This window comes from Mus pahari, chromosome 5 (assembly GCF_900095145.1).
Source record: "Mus pahari chromosome 5, PAHARI_EIJ_v1.1, whole genome shotgun sequence".
Lineage (NCBI taxonomy): Eukaryota > Metazoa > Chordata > Mammalia > Rodentia > Muridae > Mus > Mus pahari.
In genome coordinates, this window is record NC_034594.1 from 74,527,244 (window position 1) to 74,547,027 (window position 19,784).

At 37.8% G+C, this 19,784-nt stretch overlaps 1 protein-coding gene across 14 annotated transcripts in view; it reads right to left on the minus strand.

Moving 5' to 3' along the window:
- Pam (peptidylglycine alpha-amidating monooxygenase) overlaps window positions 1-19,784 on the minus strand; it is a 272,033-nt gene that overhangs the window by 12,086 nt on the left and 240,163 nt on the right. For all 14 annotated transcript variants that reach the window (XM_029538822.1, XM_029538820.1, XM_029538818.1 and 11 more), the window contains 6 exons: window positions 11,574-11,690; window positions 9,162-9,234; window positions 8,040-8,250; window positions 7,614-7,814; window positions 5,052-5,167; window positions 1,712-1,811 (listed from right to left, as the gene is read on the minus strand). In XM_029538822.1, the coding sequence (XP_029394682.1) occupies window positions 1,712-1,811; window positions 5,052-5,167; window positions 7,614-7,814; window positions 8,040-8,250; window positions 9,162-9,234; window positions 11,574-11,690 (818 nt within the window). The remainder of the gene's footprint in view (window positions 1-1,711; window positions 1,812-5,051; window positions 5,168-7,613; window positions 7,815-8,039; window positions 8,251-9,161; window positions 9,235-11,573; window positions 11,691-19,784) is intronic.

Sequence of the window (19,784 nt, forward strand, 5' to 3'; positions counted from 1 at the left end):
GAATATTAAAAGTCACCCAAAGATTAATTAAAACTCAAAAGTTACTGAATACAGCATTGGCCAAATTGAGACATAAAATGTACATTATATCTGATTGAAGTTTATAGACTTAATTTTACTTTTCTTCTAACAATTTGTTTTCTTTCCTTGTTATAACGTGAATTTATGCTGTTATTGACATAATTTATTAATCAAGTTTTCATGGCCTTATTAACTCTTTACCTAATATAACTATCTGCTGCAGCTTTAGATACCTCAAATCTATCGTCCCCAAATCCTTTACTAATTACAACTATCTCCTGTTGCTTAGACTCCAAAATATTTAAAAAGCATTTCTGGATATTGGATATTTTTGGCTAAGCAAACGTTCAGTGAACTTCAGATAAGGAGCATTTTGATTTATAGCCTGAAACCAGGGACTAGGCTAGCATACTTTTAATGATGTCCACATTGAAATGAAAGAATTCTAACATTTCTGCAAAAATACAGCACCAGCATCCAGCATCTGCTCAGGCCACAGTATCTGCAGCAAACTGGTCTGCCAGATACTATCCGGTACCCTGCTGGGACACAGCGAGTCCCTGGTGATCAGACATCCTGAGGGCCCTTTCTCATTTTTGAAGTAGGTTAACATTCAAATGGATCTTGGCCCTCTATCTTCCTCCCTACCCTTTTCTCTAACTCTTGCCTGGGATTCAGACAGCAGAGCGGAGGAACTTCTGTTGTGAAACCTCAGCCTTCTGTAGATAGCCTTAAGAACAGATTCCACCTCTGCCCCATGAGCTCTGCCTCCTATCTTCTGAGACCAGCCATTCTGTCTATCTCTGGTGCTTCAGCCTGAACTCTCTTTAGTGTCTCTGTCAGAGTTCCTCTCCTCTGTCTATCTGTGACATTAATTACTTTTCTAACAAATGCCTTACTTCTCAATAATCCAGCTCAATGTCCCCTTGAAACCACTACATAAAGTCATCTATTCCAGGGTTCCCTTGAATCTCCTTCCCCACCCCCAACTCTAAAACCTAACAATTTTACACTAACTGGCCAGAGTCTGATGGAGCAAATGTGTTCCTTTATGTTCTGAGTTAAATAAAAATACAGCAACTCAGTATGTGGAGGAAAGCTGAGCCTGGAGTGTCAGGGAAGGATGCTGCTGTCCCTTAAAACGCAGTAAGACAGAGAGCCACAGGGGGTGATGTCTTGTGGCAACAAGCCAACCTCTGCTTTGCCAAAGCTGTCTCTTCCTGCTGTAACCAAGCTGGAATTAACGCTGGCTTTTAATGTAACAGACATTACTTCACACATCAAAAATTTCCTGTGGAGTGTCTCTGGAAACAAGGCAATGACTGCCAGGAAAATGAAAAAAGAAAAAAAAAAACCCAAAAAACAAAACCCCCCTCTCTCTCCACATCTCAAACCTTATTCAATTCCTGAAGTGGATACCAAATAAGGATCCCATCCCCCCCCCATCTCTCTTCATTTTTCCGTCCTTTGTAGTACAAGGAATAGAAAGCGGAAGATGCCAGACAGGTGCTGAACCCCAACCCCAAACCCCCTTATATCCCTGTTTCCTATTCCCAATTTCAAAAAAAAAAAAAAGAGATCAAAAGCGAATGTTTTTGTTTCCCATTTTAAACAATAAAAAAGATGGAAATCACACACAGAAATACTATAAAAATGAACAAATTAAAAAAAAAAAAAAAAACGAGCCTACTTTCAGTGGGGGTGAACTTCCACACGGTGTTTGTGTGTGCGTCTCCAATGTACACAGTCCCATCTTCAGAAGCCACGATATCATGAGGCATGTCAAAGTGCTGCCAAATGCAAAGGCATTTGTTATTGGGATGAGGCTATACTTAAGTCTATTACAGAATGACAGAAAAATTAGACACAGCATGTGACTCAAACAAAAGTGACCTTAATTCCCACCAAAGCAACTCCAGCCAACAGCAGTTATTCGTTGTGTCCTGACTCTGTGGGGCACAGTTCTAGACACTGAGCAAAGCAACAGGGACCTATACTACTGACTTGAAATTCTTTTAAAAACTGAAAATTTGTAAGTTGTTTTATTTATTTTATTTTTTCAGGGCAGTTGTATTTGGTACTTTGTGACTTATTTGTGTTTACTTTTTCTTTCACGTTTCTCATGGCTTTAAAAGACTGACTATTGAATGTCTCCTCAGACATATTCATAAAGGGATCCTACGCATTCAGGCTCCTTATGCCCCCAAGCTCGCTCATATCCCTTCCATCCTCTTTAACCTTCTCTCCTACCCTAATGTCCCCTTTCCATATTTACCATATTTATCTGCTTTTGTTTTGAGACCCAGTCAGTTTAGCCAGGGCTACCCATGTAGCTATGAGTTTGAACTCTCCACTGGAGCCTGGCAGACTCATGAGTGCTTATGTAACTGACAGCAGTAATGCCTGGTTTCCCACAATTCATCAGTAGCCACTAGGTCAGCAGTTAGGAACCAATAGCGGCGATAAAGCTGCTCCATCTATGGTTAGCTGTAAACAGACCCATTCTGTTTATTAAGATTAAGTTTTTATTATATTAGAACTGCTGTTATATGTCTATGTCTGGGTGTAGGTATATGCATGTGAGCACAGTGTCCAAGGAGACCAAGAAAGGGCACTATGTCCTTGGAAGGGGAGTTACAGTGGTTGTGAGCCACCAATGTGGATGCTGAGAAATGAACTTAGGACCTTTGCAGAAGCAGACAGTGCTCTTAAGTACTAAGAATGGGCTGATTCTCCCATGACTGAAACAGCCATTTCATGCCTAGCAGATGCATTCCCTAGCCCTTCTTCCTATCCTCTAGCTCTTTCTACTCTCTCTTCAGCAGTATTCCCTAAGCCTCATAGATGGGGCCATAAATATCATTGCTGATCATTTAGCCTTCATTTATTCTGGGCATCTTGAGCAGTTCCATGCCTCTGCTTCCAGTACTGTTCACTGAAAAGAAAGACTATAGAACGGAAGACCCAGACTTAAGTTCACACCATCACTGCCACCTCATTTTTAACAAAGAGGCCCAAAATACACACATGAGAAAAGAGTATTTTTAGCAAATGGTGTTAGGTTACCTGAGTGTCCATACAGAAGAATGAAACCATCTTTTTTAGTCATACTACCTTTTTACCCTTATGCTAACATTAAGAGGGATCAAACATTCAGATGTAAACATTTCTAAAGACTGCTGTAGTAGAGAAGAAAGATTCACACGATGCGAGGGAAGAAGCAATGGATATGCCCACAGAGAAGGCAGTGGAAAGCTTGACCTTCAACCTTCGACTTCAGTAATGAATCATAACGACATTGTTTGTTTTACCCAGATTTTGAATCTTTATAATGATGAACTTAGTAAGTGGAAATTCTGAGAGATCTATAAACCTGTTTCATTTTACAGAATCAATCTAGAATACTTTTCCTGTGTACGTGGGGTGATATTATAAATTGTTTTCTGAAAGGAAGAACAAATTTTGCCTCAGCACGGCCTCTCTTCAGGTTCCATGTCCTGACCCGCACACTGTGCCTTACTCCACATGAGTCTGTGACTGCTGATGTTTAGGAGCAATGTGCTCTGAGATTCTAATTCAGACCTCATATTATTATTCAGTCTTTTGCTTATTGCTCAGTTTTGATGTGTAGATATACAATTCAAAGTCAATAACATACTTGATACAGTACACTATCACTAAAAGAATAAGAAAGTCAAACATAAGACAAACTGTAAACCTGAAAGAATAGTAATAGTTTTCTTTTCTTAATCAATAAGTATAAGGAAGTTAGCTCATAGAAGAATAGCTCTAAAGATCGGGTAATCAATGAGAATTCAAAACACTGAAGGTAAGATATGTACCCTTAATATAATGACTTCCTTCTAAAAGATGCAATAATTTCAATGTGTTGCACATTGCTTTTCAGATAAAATATCTTCTGAAAAACTCATGCTTGCAAACTATAAACAGAGACCCACAAGAAGAGAACCCGAGATGAAATCTTTAGTTTGTATTTACTTCATTTTGTTCCAGATTCTGTAACCTTTCCTAACAAAGATGGACTAAGGAGGAAACTGTGTCCTGTCTTGTGCATAATTATATCCTTAAGATCTAGTATAAAACCTACAGTTAACTTTGATAGAATCCAGACTGTCCATCTCCTTACAGACAGATTTCTAAATTCTGAGACATTTTATAGTTCTCTTTTTCTCATCTCGTAATCCTAACAGGCAACTTAAGAATCATGATAACAAGACATTCTTTGTTCAATGACTTTTGATAGTTACATTTTGACCTAAGTCAACCCAATAAACCCTTCTGTAGTTGGAAAAACAGCCCTTGCCTAAGCATTTTAATACGCTGAGTTTTCTACAGATGATGGACCCCCGACACATGCCTGCAGTGTTTGTGAGTATTGTGATCACCCTGACAATTGTTCTGCAAATACAATACAGTGGGAAGACAAAAGCCCATGGAACACTTAGCTGTGGTCACTGCATGTGTAAAAAGTACTGTTAAAATATACAGTGGCAAATTACTGTGGAGTCTTTAACCACTCATCTAGCCAAGTCTTTAGAATTTGAACAGATTCTACAAAGCGCTGTGTTCCATTCTTGTTATTTTTTAAAATTTTAGTACTACCAATAACAAAAAAAAACAAGTTGCCAGCTTGTGCTAAAGAGAACTATAATAGTACATTTACAATGTGATTTCTTCACTACTTAAATAAAACTAGGAAAAATATCTGTCTGTCCATCTATCATCTGTCAATCAGCATATCTATGTTGACTTGCTAAGTACAGTCGATTTAAGCTTGCCACTGTATACTGATTATACTACAAAATTGGAACTGTAGAGGCTAATGTTCATCTGGAAATACAGACGGTTTAGGAAAAGACAAGGACATTTATTTTAAGTAAACATCATAACAAGATATGCCTGTCCACTCAGCTAAGAAAGTTGTCCATCTACTGTGTTTAAAACATTGAATATTGATATTTTATTTTAAATGTCTTATAAAAACTCAGCTAGGCACTGCATGTAAGTACCTTGCGAACTGGCTTGAAAACATCTATAATTTCCCCACTGGAAAAGTTCATCACAAATCCTTGCACGGGTTCTTGGTCTCCAAAGTAAGGCTTCCCATTTACCGCAAAGAGAAAACCTGTAGCAAAAAAGGTGTAGTCTTTCTTTAAAATATGGATTAATATTGGGATTGAAATAGAAGTACATCATATACATAAGCAATGTAGTTAGGGTTAACCCGGTCCCTATGTTTGCAAACAATGAAAAATTCTTAGCAGTGAATTATCAGATCTGGGCCTAACAGATTAGATGATCAACCTTTGTATATAAGAAAATAAGAGGGCTGGTGAGATGCCTCAGTTGGTAAGAGCACCCGACTGCTCTTCCGAAGGTCTGGAGTTCAAATACCAGCAACCACATGGTGGCTCATAACCATCCATAACTAGATCTGACGCCCTCTTCCGGAGTGTCTGAAGACAGCTAAAGTGTACTTACATATAATAAATAAATAAATCTTTAAAAAAAAAAAAAGAAAAGAAAAGAAAAGAAAAGAAAAGAAAAGAAAAGAAAAGAAAAGAAGAAGCTGGAGAGCCTGCTCCAGGTAGGAAGCCATAAGAAATCAGGATACACAGTTACTGATGTACATGTATACTGGCATTTAGGGTTAGATATAAGAGGAATCCTCAGTAGGAATGGGGAAAATTTAAGTTACCAAAGTCAATGAGTTCAGAGCATCTGATCATGTTTTGAAAACTATGCAATGTCTATCTGGCTCAAGCAAGAGTAGGAGGAGAACTTAAAGAAGTTAAGGGAATTGCAGTACAGAAAAAAATAATCTGATTTTAGACAACTCCTGCTTGTAAACATGAGATATATATTTCAGACAGCTAAAGATAAGCTGTCACAGCAAAAATCTAAGTACCTTCCCATGAACACACTTTGCAGTAAAACTACATATCTTTGTATATACTGAAATAACAGAAATGGTGATGTCTTAAATAATTCAGAGGTCTGCAGACGGCATTTTCAAAGAACACATTAAAGAATAGAAGAGGCTGAGAGTGTAGCTCAATAGTAGTGTGTTTGCCTGGCATGCATGGGTTCTATGTTTGGGCCTGAGCATTGCAAAGCCTAAAAAGTACATGTAATGCTAAACCTATGGTCAACATATTTTCATCTCTTTAAAAAGGATTGTAGAGATTCTTAAAATATTTCCTATAACACAATCCAATCTGAGCATAAACCATTGCTTCAGGATACTGTGAAGCCATTGGCTCTCACTTACATTCTGTTTTTAACTTGAGTTCTTATCTTTTCCCAGATTTTAAAAATATCATATCTATTTAATTACCTTCTTTACTAATTGAAATTTCTTGACAAATTAATTCTTTTGATGTGGAGTAAAGCCAACTATAGAATGTCTTTCTTGTTGACATTAATGAGAGTCTTTATGTATTTATTTTTTCACTTTTCTCAGAAAACACAAACTTGTTCCTCATCCAGTCACCTGGTCCTTTGATTTCATGCCCTAGTTGAATAAGAGGTTTTGTGATTAAAGGGGGGAGGGGGGCTATAGTTAATGTTTGCTTTTACAAAACTAGTTATTTCAAGATGTGTATAAACTTTTACTTAAAATATTAATTGCCTTAATACATATTCAAAGAAAAATTATGGTAATTTATTTTGTCATGTGAATTGTGTACTTTTTATTTTATGAGTTTGGATTTTTTTTTCAAATTTCATTTGAAAACTTTTACAACCATTACAGTTTATATAAAAATGTTAAAGAAATCAAGATTTTATTGGTTGTTTCTCCTGACCTTTAGATACATGCTCTGTTACTTTACATTTTTTCTCTGTTTTAAATCAGTTGGCCAGTGTGGTGGTGAATGAAATGACTGCCGTAGGCTCATAGGGTGTGGCATTATTAGGAGGTGTGGCCTTGTTGGAGGAAGTTTGTCACTGAGGGTGGGTTTTGAGGTTTTAAATGCTCAACCCAGGTCCAGTGCCACTTTGTTCTTCTTGATGCCAGATGTAGAACACTCAGCTCCCTCTCCAGCACCATGTCTGCCTGCATGCTGCCATGCTTCCCACCAGGACAATAACAGAATAAACCTCTAAAGTGTAAGCCAGCCCCAGTGAAATGTTTTCCTTTTCAGTCATGGTGTCTTTTCACAGCAACAAAATCCTAAGGCAGTCAGGACTTTTTCAAGAAATGTGAAACAGAAGTAATTTGAATGTGATTCTATTAGATATATAACATTTTTTGATAGTGTGAAGGCAATATTAATCACTTAATAACTAGATCAGATGATTATAAGTATAGAGGAATCAGTGTTTGGGAACATTTTAAACCCAATACAAATAGCTGGTAACTTTTTTTGGAGTCCATTGTTTCTGAAAAAGGAATAGTGCATTTAAGTTCAAGTGATTTACAATGCAGTGATAGTTTTAAGATATTTCAGATCTGATATATAAAGCATCTTGTGCTGATGAATAAAAAGGTTATTTAAGAAGCACATTGAATAAAATAATTGCTAAGGGCAGAATAGGACATAACAAAGCAAACAATAATAACGAAATACCTGGTATATATGAGATTGCAAAGACATTCCTTCCAAATGACGCATGCTTAATCTCTCTCACAAACTCTTTGGTGTCAGTTTTGAAACACTGGATCCGGCCATTTTCCCTGTCTGCCACACATAACTGATTGAGGTGAGGCACAAGGGCCAAACTGTGAGGAACACTGAACTGCCCTGGCTTAGGACTGCTCCCAGAAGACTCTATAGGACAAAGAAAAGCCACAGTTGCACCATTCATAAGGTCGTTCAAAGTCTGATGCAACAGCTTTATACGTTTCCAAATTCATGCAAATAAACCATTTACATCCATGACGTACAGAAACGTTACAGAAACGTTACAGATTTTGACGACAAGCGAACCCATGTCTGTGTTTTGGTCCTGCTGACACAGAATTCCGATTGAAGAGCATGCGCAGTGATAGGTACCTTCTCCCCACTGGGTGATGAACTTTCCGCTTGGTGAGAACTGCACGATCCTACTGTTGCAGTAACCATCTGACACGAAGACATCTCCAGTGCTGGGCTGCACTGCCACATCAGTGGGCTGGCAGAAATGATTTTGGTCGCTGCCAGGTTGCATGCTCCTTCCCAGAACTAAGAGAGGACCTTCTTTGCTACGTGGGTCCAATTTGAACACCTTAAAAAAAAAACAAAAACCCAACAACAAGCTTTACCCACTTTCATAATTATCGTTGACATACACGCACATGATAAAGAAGATTTGACCAAGTAATGAGAGTATGGGAAGACATATTCTTCTTATTCAAAGGAAGATGCTTTTAAAAGTAGACACTATCCCCAAGATCATCCAGTATAATTCTCGTTTCACAATTCAACATATGGAAATTAAGTTATTCCCAAAGCCATCTATTAATAAATAGTGAATAGGAAACTGGGCTGTTAGCATCCTGTGAGCCCAAGGGAGAAGAGAGATCTAATACCATGCACAGCTCAAAAATAAAAATGCTCAGCACTTGGGAGGCAGAGGCAGGCAGATTTCTGAGTTCGAGGCCAGCCTGGTCTACAAAGTGAGTTCCAGGACAGCCAGGGCTATACAGAAAAAAAAAAAAAAAAAAAAATGCTCAAGTGAAGATTGATATAGGCTGAACATGAATGCCTTCTAAATTCTTCTATCAGAATCCTAATTCCACTCATGGTGGGAGCTGAAAGGAACGAGGCCATCATGGTGAAACCTCATGAGAAAGTGCAAGAGGAGACACAGGAGTTTGCCCTCTTTGCCTTCCGCATGAAAGGACACATTGGAAAGAGGCCTGTCTGAAACGCAGGAGGGGACCCACAGCAGAACCCTATCATCTCCAGGTCCCAGAATTTATATCTGTGAGAAATGAAGTTTTTGGTTGTTTACAAGCTATTGAGTCTATGTTGCTCTATAATAGCACACAGAACTTACTAAGACATGACTGCCCCACTTTTTTTGTTACCAATTTTTTTTTTTTGCCATAGAAAAAGTTTTAATGAAATCCAGAACATTTTGAAAATTAAAATGTCTTAGCTTTCTAAGTGAATACTGACAAGCAAGAATCTCACCTGATGGAGAGCCACATCTGTGACCCAATAATTACCATCTGTATCTATGCTCAAACCATGCGGTAAGTAAAACCTGCAAAACAGACAGACAAACACTGTCACAGTTATAGTTCTCCAGGCACAGATGAGAAGAATTTAGTTCTATTTAAACGATAGAGCAATACACTTTTATAAAATAGGAACAGCATATTTGCATCAATATTGAAAAGATCCAAATGAATTGTGAAGCGAATTGTTAGGATAGGCAGAGACCTCCTGTTACAAAGCCTAAGCAGAAGTGAGTCAATCATATTAAGACCGACAAATGAAGCTTACATAAAATTATTAATATTTATCTTAAAGTATGCCATATGAAGCGGCGCAGATAACATCAAGTTCTGAGCAAGATTTCATATAATAAATACTAATGTTTTATAATATGCACAAACCAAAGTGCCTTGAGAAATAAGTGTAGTTTGAATACTTAAAATATATTACATCCAAAATAGTGCTATGGGCTTTTTGTTTGTTTGTGATGTGCACACATGTGTGTTTAGTCATAGGGTGATATCAGGTATCTATCTTGATCCATTTCCACTTTATTTTTTAAGATAGGTCCTCTCATTAAATGTGGAGTTCGCCAATTGGCAAGATTGGCTGGTCAGAAATTCCCAGGGGTCCTCTTGACTCAGTTTCCTGCCCCAGCTTGACCCTAGTACTGGGGTTACCAATGTCCACCATGTCCACCTTTTATGTGGACTCTAAGGATCCAAACTCTGGTTGTTATGGTGAAGACTTTACTTACTGACCTCTCTCCAGCCCTATAACATCATGTTCACATAAAATCTCATGAATGTGACTGACTTAAAGGCTTTAAGACTGGCTATGGAAGATAATGAACAAGAAACAATAATGTTCAGAAGGGGTGTGACCCTCCAGGCACAGCAAATAGGTGAGCTGGTCAATCATTAGAAAGGTCAATCTATTTAGCATATCTAACTGATACAGACAGACCCATGGGACTGAAAAACAGAGTTAGTTAACACATGGGAAATACACTCAGGTGGTCCTGTTCAAACACCATCTGAGAATTCAAGCTTCCTCTGTCTGTTTGTAGCCTCAGTAGGGCATTGGCACCAGGAATTTTTATTTTTCATGGGCCAAGTGCATAACACTTTGATCTAGACTAATTAACTGAATTAGATTCCTGTTCTGGCTACTGAAAGTGAGGCTTTGATTTGCTTGCAGCACTGACAGCACGTGGTTGGCCAAAATGACTTCGCAGTAGTTATCCCACCTCCTTCCATGTTGATCCTGTTCTGAGATGGGCTGTCTCTGATTAATGAATACATCTCTAAATACACAGGCTCACACTGTAGAGATGGCATTATAATTTGCCCCTTGACTTATCTGAAAATACTATTTAAAAAAAGACCCTAAGCTTGATTATATCAATCTTGATTAGTAGCTGCATCTAAACAGAGGCTATCTGCCTTTCAAAGAAACTGGCCTTCCCTGGGCTTAAGCAGACGGAGTGGGGGCAGAGTCTTGGAAGCTGCCAGGTTATAATGGGTCAGGGTAACTCTGGAAGCAGGTGTCCCTTTCTCTCAATGACCATGAATATTAGCCAACTGGTTTTGCCTGCCAAATGCCATCTAGGAATTGGACCAAATAATGAGTTGCTTTCAGATACAAATTACACGTGAGAACTAAGGGAAAGCTAAAAATGAGATTTGTTTAGTTTTCACTTTTTGATGGGAAGAGAAGTCTTCTGTTCTTACCAGTGAGTACTTGGTGACTTGAGTATATAATTTTTTATGGTAAGGATTAAAGCAAAACCTATCAGTCTAGCTGACCAAGAGTTTACTTCATCATATATATATTAATAGCTGTCTCAATCCTGAGTATGATAGTCACCTGGAAAGTTATGATAACATTACCTACAGCCCAGATAGGGTGAAATTTTAAAAATTACAAACTGAAAAACCAATATTATAAAAAAAAAGAAAAGAAAAGAAGAAAAACCAATATTATTTATATGTAGTCCCTATAACACAATGTAAAGATGCATGCATATGACCCATGGTGTTTAAATCTAGCTAATTAACAATCTAGGATATTAAACTACCTTTTGTAGTAAAAATATTTGCAATTGTTCCTTAGCAGTTTTGGAAGAAGACATACAAATGGACAATGCTCTGTAAGGATAGAATTTTTTTTTTTTGAGTTTCATAGATGATTCTAACATTCAGTGATGTCTCAGAACTGTTTTTTTTCTTTCTTTCTTTCTTTTTTTTTTTAGAAAGCCCAAGAACAGTGCTCCAATTTGTCTCTTGTTAAGGGTGGCTTTGCTACACATTCATGACCTAATGATGTATTTTATACCCAGCACAGGTGTGACAGCTTGAATAGCACCTAAGCCATTTTACTCACAGGTTCTTGCCGCTGGACTGGAGTATTTTAGCAGTATTTGGGTCAATGACCAGGATGGTATCTTCTTCAATTGGTCCAAGACCTCTTTGTTGGTAAACAAACTTGCTGTCAAAAGAGCTAAACAAACACATAAAAAATGGAAAATTAACAACCCACAACTCTGGGGGCACTTGAGAAACACAGACCACTGACTTGAGAAACTCAGTACAGACTCGGAGGGGCTGGAATGCACTTGACGTCATGGTCTCTGGAGATGAATTATAAACCATCAAGGATGGTCAGTGTGCTGTGGCATTGGCTTCGGTGGGCCATGCAGTCTCAGATTCACCAGGTCCAAGGTAAGAGCTCATTTATACATTGGAGTTTGAGAAGCCATGATCCAGAGCTGCCATGGCAAGAAATTCTTCAAAAGCTTTCCATAGTTTGTAAATCAGCCTTTTACTTATGGCTGTGGGAGGCTAACTTATTTTTAACCTCTCTGTAATAATTACACAGGGACAGGAGGGTTAGGAGAGATCACTGTACCAGCCAAAGGTAGGACATGAGAACACAAAAGAAAATAGAACATTCACAATATTTCAATACAACGAAGCAGAATTTATTATTGAAAAAATACACTTAGAGACATGAAGCTGCTTCTCTTTCTAGCATCTTTTCATTAGTGCAAAACTGATAATTTGTTTCAAATAAATATAGTAATATCTGCTTTTTAAAAACTTAGCATCTTCTGGAGTATAAACTATAATATAATATAAATATAAAATATAATAGACAGTATAATAGGCATATATGCATTCAAACAGTAATTGTTTTCCTTAGAATGCCAGCTTTATCAGATACTGTATTTATTTCAATTCTGGTTTCAAAAATTTACATTAGCTCCTCCTCATCCTTAAAGGATGCATTTTTTTTTAAAGATTTATTTATTATTATATGTAAGTGCACACTGTAGCTGTCTTCAGACACTCCAGAAGAGGGCGTCAGATCTCATTGCAGATGGTTGTGAGCCACCATGTGGTTGCTGGGATTTGAACTCAGGACCTTTGGAAGAGCAGTCAGTGCTCTTAACCACTGAGCCATCTCACCAGCCCAAAGGATGCATTCTTAGACCCCAGTAGTGCCTGCAACCACAGACAGTACCAAACCCTGAGTCTCTGACACTTGTTCCTTCTTCCTCTTCCCTAGCTAGACTGTGAGAAAGCTTCGCTTATAAACTGGAAACATCAATAGACTAAAAAGCAATAACTAATAAGAAAATAAATATGATGGAAATTTGAAATTTAAAGCATCCTGGTTCCTGGGATTTGGGGCGGTTTTTAAGTACAATAAGGGTGAGTTGAGCAAGGCATAGTGACACTGTAGATTGGGCTATGAGATGACTGCCAAGTGACTAGTGGGTGGGCAATGGATCCTGTGTGTAGATGAGAGTCGAAGAGATGATTCAAGTCTTGGGCAAGATGGAAGGAGATTTTTAATCACACTTCTCAGTATACCACACTGTTATAGATTTAAGATGTATAACTATTCCTTTCTAGAATTTTCCACTTATTATTTTTGGACTGGGTTAACTGCCAGAATTTGAAACCTCAGAATGTAAAAGCTCAAATAAGGAACTATTGCATGTTTCCACTGCATGTGACAGAGATGAGCTGCTACCCAAGCTAATGTAGCAAAGATGTAAATGAACCAAATACCAAGAAACCATTTTATGTGTTCAAAACCAAAGCATTGGATCAGCACACAGAGATGTATGACCACATCAAGTATAGATGTATGCTTTCTTTTAATTCAACTGAGTAATCAAAAAAAAAAGAACTTGGAATAACACCAAATATCCGTCATGATATATTGACAACTTGGGAAGGTGACAGACTGCTCAAATCCATCATTCATCTATTTATTAGTTGGCTGGTTTATCTATCTATCTATCTATCTATCTATCTATCTATCTATCTATCTATCTATCTATCTATCTATCTATTCTTTGTGGAACCAATAGAGAGGTCCCAGTAGTAGCATAGAAAGTTTTAAATCATACCCTCTTGTCATTAAAAATATCCATCACATAATTATCTGAGCTTCTTGACTAGCAAGGTCTTTAGGGTATATTTTTCCTGAAAGATAGTCATACGTCCCTGCAGTTGTTCTTATTAATGATGTATTCAATTGAACACAAAATATTGATTTAACTTTGTCAGCCTAAAACTTAAGTAAAACTGTTGGCATAAGCTATCATGTGTAGTTAAAACCATCCAGCACTGTCCAGAAAAGAAACATATATTTACAAAACATTTGCTGCAGCAGTTATAATATCTCTCTTTCATATAATGAAATATATTGATTTTACTATTCTTTATTGTTTTAGAAATTAGTGTATAGTCATCATACAAGATGATCGATATTTCAACATGACATTTTCATACATGTATATTATGTATTTTGATTTTGTTTATATTCACCTTCATGTGATAGTTGCCTTGTCTCAAATAGATACGATTCTAGTTTCACATTATATAATACTTTAAACTGCTATTTTGCATGAGAGAGAACACATGATATTTGGCTTTCTGTGTTTTAGTAGCTTTGCTCAATACTTATTTCTTACAGGTGACATAATTTTGTCCTTCAAGGGTGAGTAAAATTCCATTGTCCACACATGCTCATGTGCATCTAGGCCGTTTGCATAAACTGACGATTTATGCCCTTTTTAAGGGAGATTTGAGATGAACTTACATTCTCACAGTTGTAAGAAAGTTGTAAGCATAGAGCTTCTGACTATACTATATTCCCCTTCCTCAGTAATGGCATTTTGTAAAGCTACACAGAACATCCTGACACTGGCAGGTCCACTGCTCATGCTTTGATTTCCCTGTCCCTTTTATATTCCTTAAAAATGTTATTGATACTTCAGGTTTTGTTGCTTGGATGTAGAATATATGGGTACATTCCTTTTCTGACTGACTAGCAGTGGGTAATATGGAAGATTCCTAAGTCCTCACAATTCTTACCAAGTGCTGTCCATTTTGCATGGAGTGAGTATTCGGACTCGTCATTAATAGCTCGAGACTGTGGCATTCCAATCGCCCATTGTGTCTCTTCACAAAGCGGCGGCATATCAGACCCCAGCACACCTAATTCTGTATCTTCCTTCTGCAGAGTAATAAGCTACATGGAGCACAGTGTATTTCCCTGCAGCTGCTTTCTCTTATAATGGGTTGTAGTAAATATGTAATTTAACTGCATTTTTTCTGTTTGTTCCCCACCAATCTCTGATAATGTAATATTTTTGAAAACAAGTAACAAAACCAAAACTCCTTCAACTTAATTGATAAAGAGAAATAAGGATTTCTCCTCATTGTGAAGGCCATCCTTACTTTCCATCCCCAAATTTAAAAAAATAAAATTATTATTCTCTTCTTTTCCCAGACCCAAGATACTGGGCTTGACCTCTGAGAATAAATGCTGTGTGAATGAACAGAGATAAACAATTCAGTCTCAGAGTCCTATGCCAGTCGGGTCAAAAGAGAATGGCGTAGCTGATGAACAGCTTGTTGAAGAATAGCCTTTTGTGAAATGCACTGTCCTGCACTGCACATAATGTAGACAAACATCTGCCAAGAAACTTGTGTTCCCGAACAGACACAACTTATGTGGTGGCATCTACATGTATAGTTGAGAAACATCACATAAATTCAGGGATCACTCTGGTGATCTGGTATGGTAGGAAACTATAAAATGGCAAACTGAAAGAGAATACCAACAAAAGTTAACAATACAAAGTAAATGAATCTGATTTTCATAACTATAATATGGAATGATTGAAGCCCTCAGCTTTCTCAGCTTATCAATATGTATTTCTCAATACCTTACGATAATATAGCAGTTGAATATTGGTTTTTTTTTGCCTGATTTTCTAGGCCAAAATTATATTTATGTCATTTTTGTGTAAAAATGGCACCTTACATAATGAATTACTACTTTTCACAGAATTACATTTATTTCACAGATTATTGCTACAGTTGTGCTGTATCTAAGAAGTCTCAGTGAGTAGGCATGTTCTTGAATTAATTAATGAGGGAATCCCTTTATGTGCCCACCCACAAACAAAGAAAAAGGGAATCCAAAGGAAAGAAAACAAAATTCAAATATTAGAGAAGCTACTTACATTAATATCATTTAATTATAGCTATTTACCTTTAGTTATGGGAATGAAAAATAAGGAAAGTAAAAAGTTCTTAGGAGACAATGTAGCTTCAAAGGCATTAACAACAATTCCATGGGCCTGACCCTTCCATTTAACATCCGTTAGCAGGTGTCTGTACATTTAAACTGGCAGAAGCAAGAGACATTTGGTTACTCAAATGATTGGCTGTCTTTCTTAATCCTTTTACTTGAGATGTCATGAGACTAACAGCTGCTCTCGGGTGTTACTCAGGGCAAATAATAAAGGCACAGGCTCTGTTTCTGAAATGAGAAAACTGCACACCACACACACACACACACACACACACACACACACACACACACACACAAACAAAATAGTTTATAAACTCTTTTGTAATTCAAAGAAAGGTAACCCTTGAACAGCTCACAAATGGATGTCAGATTATAGAGCTAGCTATATCGTTGCTATAGCAAACTGATTATTTAGTGTTTTAAAGCCGCTACCCCCCACTTCTATGCTGCAGAGAAGTCTTTATTTCAACCACATTTAACTTTTCATGGGGCATAATAATGCCCTGCACATTTCACACAGTGCCCGGAGCACTGACTGATTCTGTATGCTTCTCTGAAAAAGCATGCAGTTGCAAAGACTGAGCAGTGGCCTATGGGCGGGAATTCAGTTCTTTATTTTAGCAGTGTGAATTCCCCATTAATGATTTTGCACATTAGCAGCTAATCAAACAGTTTAGATAAGCCCAAGAAGAAATGCTTTTCCATATTCACACACAGACAAAGTGCCAGAAGTACAAAATAAGCTTAGGCGCCATCAATCAAAATTAAGGGAATGCAAAATAAGTAAAAACATGAAGAAAGAAGCATCATGCTGTGGTAATTATATAAATTAAGAAACTGGGAAAAGAACCACAGGTTTACAATTGAACAAATAAATAAAAATGTGTCTTTACTTCTAGGGGAGCAGCTTATAAGGACTCTTAAAGTGGGGGTGTGTTTAAAATAGTATGTTAAAAACCTTCTGCATGCACACTTGGTTTGGAAAACCCCCATGATAAGGAAAAGAGGAAGACAAAGAAACCAGTGTAGCCATTTGGTATTCTGACTGGCCTAGACCTGGGGCTCCCAATAAGCAGTTAGGAGAATATGGAATGAGATAGTAAGAGCCCAGGGCTCTAGATCTTGTTCAGTCAATATTACTACCGGGCACAAGTGATGTAAGCAAATGCATATTGTTATTAGGCAACATTAGGCAATTATTAAAACACCCACTTTGTTTTAGGCAAGGCACTGATATGCCAGCAGGTCAAATCTCTTCATGTATATCTCAAAGCTATGAAGCAGGCACCAAACAAAGTCACTGTCACCTGTCTCTGTAAACATGGTTTCTTTGAGACTGACTTCATTAGGTTGGGCAGTTTCCATGATTCAAATTATTGCACAGGTATAGAGAAGGGAGAATAGTGACCTGATGATGCAGAAAGAGTGATGTGAATATGGGAGAAGAGGGCTTTTACGATCTGGGTGATTGCAATATGGCAGAAAGGAGGAGAATATGGAAACATTCTTTTCCTAGAACTTAGCTTTCTCTCAGATACAGGGAAGTTCAGAATGTTTGAACTCTTTTGTTTGGGTCTCAGCTAAAATATTATATCCCCCCCTTACATGCACATACACACAGACACACACATACACACAGGCACACACATACACGCATGCACACACAGATACATACACATGCACACACACACATACAAATACAAATATATACAGACACATGCATGCAAACACATGCAGACATGTACAAACACAGATACCCATTGACACACAGTACACATACAAACACACACAGGCACACTTCCACAGTGAATATAGTCCTTTGACACTAGACATCTAGAAAATATAGGAAAAAAAGGAATTGCATCACCAATTGTACTGAATACTCAAGGTGATGTTGCAACATTAAAGGTACCAGGAACCAAACTGCTCTCAGATTAAAATTATCACATCATCATGAAGATAGGCTGAGGGCCTAGGGAACATTTTGTTTGCAAAATGAAAATAAAACATAGAAAAAGAGGGGAAAACCCCATTCTGAGTTATTATGATGAAGGAAAACTCAAATGTGAGTTTAGCACATGAAGAACTAACTCTATGCTATCTGGAAAGGCCTCAGAGTTGGGTAGTATGCCCATTCACAGGGGTTTCCTTAACACTGGAAAAAAATTCAACATGGAACAAGTCATGAGAATCCACAGAAAAGATGTACTGGCAGCTGAGATCAAGCCTTCTGGTGTTATTTGCTCTGGTGCTGCTCAATGAATGATATCTCATTTATTAGTGAGGCCTTGGCTTTCTTGTAGCTGATCCAACATTCTAGGCCTCAAAATCTGGTATTTGCAACGATTGATAAAGAAGGCATACCACATGCTATGAAACTCACCTTAAGGACACTTGGTTGGACTATCAGTATGTAAACTACCTTTTCTATGAGATTTGAATTATAATAAAAGACTAATGTGGATCATATTGATATAGCTTGGGCTACCATATCCTTTACATTTCCACTTACACAAATTGATAATTTTGCCTTTCTGTGCATTTTGTTGTTTTCTTTCCTATCAGTAGCATAATTTTTTTCCCCCAAACCTCTTCTGACTCCACGTGGGGAAATGACAAATGACATAGGCATACAACTTTAAACCCCTAAAAATCAGGGCAGAGATGTTAAGTTTAGTCAAGGGTTCTCTGTTGAGATATCCTGGATGCTACTGAACCACAGTTGAGTTGAAGGAAGGCTCAGAAACAAACCTTTGGCTGTGGTAATGCCTTCTGAGCAACAGGCTGAGGATAAGCCTTCCTGAGATAAGGGTTGCTCCTGCTGGGAGGGAGGCATTTAAAGACTAAAGGATGCTAGCTGCCTCAAGGTTAGGGCAGATGGGAAGTTCTTTAAAGTCTCCAGGCACTTCTATTTATTTATTTATTTATTTATTTATTTATTTATTTATTTATTTATTTATTATTTTCTTTATTTACATTTCAAATGCTATCCCAAAAGTTCCCTATACCCCCCCCCNCCCCTGCTCCCCTACCCACCCACTCCNACTACTTGGCCCTGGCCTTACCCTGTGTTGGGTCATATAAAATTTACAAGACCAATGGGCCTCTCTTCCCAATGATGGCCCATTAGGCCATCTTCTGCTACATATGCAGCTAGAGACTCGAGCTCAGGGGGTACTGGTTAGTTCATATTGTTGCAACAGGCACTTCTTATTTCTGCTCTAAGAAACATTTTAAAAGTAGCCATGTTGAGGCTGGGGGAAAGTGGAAATCAAAGCAAGAAAGGAAGGTCATTTTTCTGGATGTTAAGTGGTTTAGGGTTTTTATTCATTTCATTTGGGTTGGCCTAGTGTTTTAGAACAGCTTAAGTAGAAGGGCTAGGGTTGAGGTGGGGTTGTCAGGGTGCAGCTAGCCAGGACAACCATTGCAATACTGTTGCAATAGCTCAAAGGAGCTTGGCTGTTGAGGGTTAGAGGTTGAGAGCTGCAGGTTCTGTCAGATGCATAGAAAGGATCCCTTCCTAGGAACCAAGAGATAAAACAACTTAGGTTTGATTTAGAGCGAGCCTTTGCCTTGTGGTGCTTAGCATTTTGTTGTGCTGAGAAACTGGATAGGAAAGATTTCAAGGAAAATGAACATAAGATTTGATATGTGGCTTCTCAGATGAGACCTAGTAAAGGCTTGTTCTAGTCTGTGAACAGTACAGCAACAAGAAGGCAAGCTCAAACTACCTTTAACTCTAGCATCTCGTCAGCATGCACACATTCTGGAAGAAGGCCTTGCCTTTGTGTAATGAAGAAAAACTATGTTTTCTTCCTAATTTATACCAACTGATACATACAGAGAGGGTGGTCATGCATGCCCATGCAAACAACAGAAGCTAAGGTTTTTCTTTGAATAAATCCAAATCAAGAAAAAAAAGAACAAAAACAGACAAACAAACAAAAAAAGACCACTTCAGAGTAATCTGTTGCT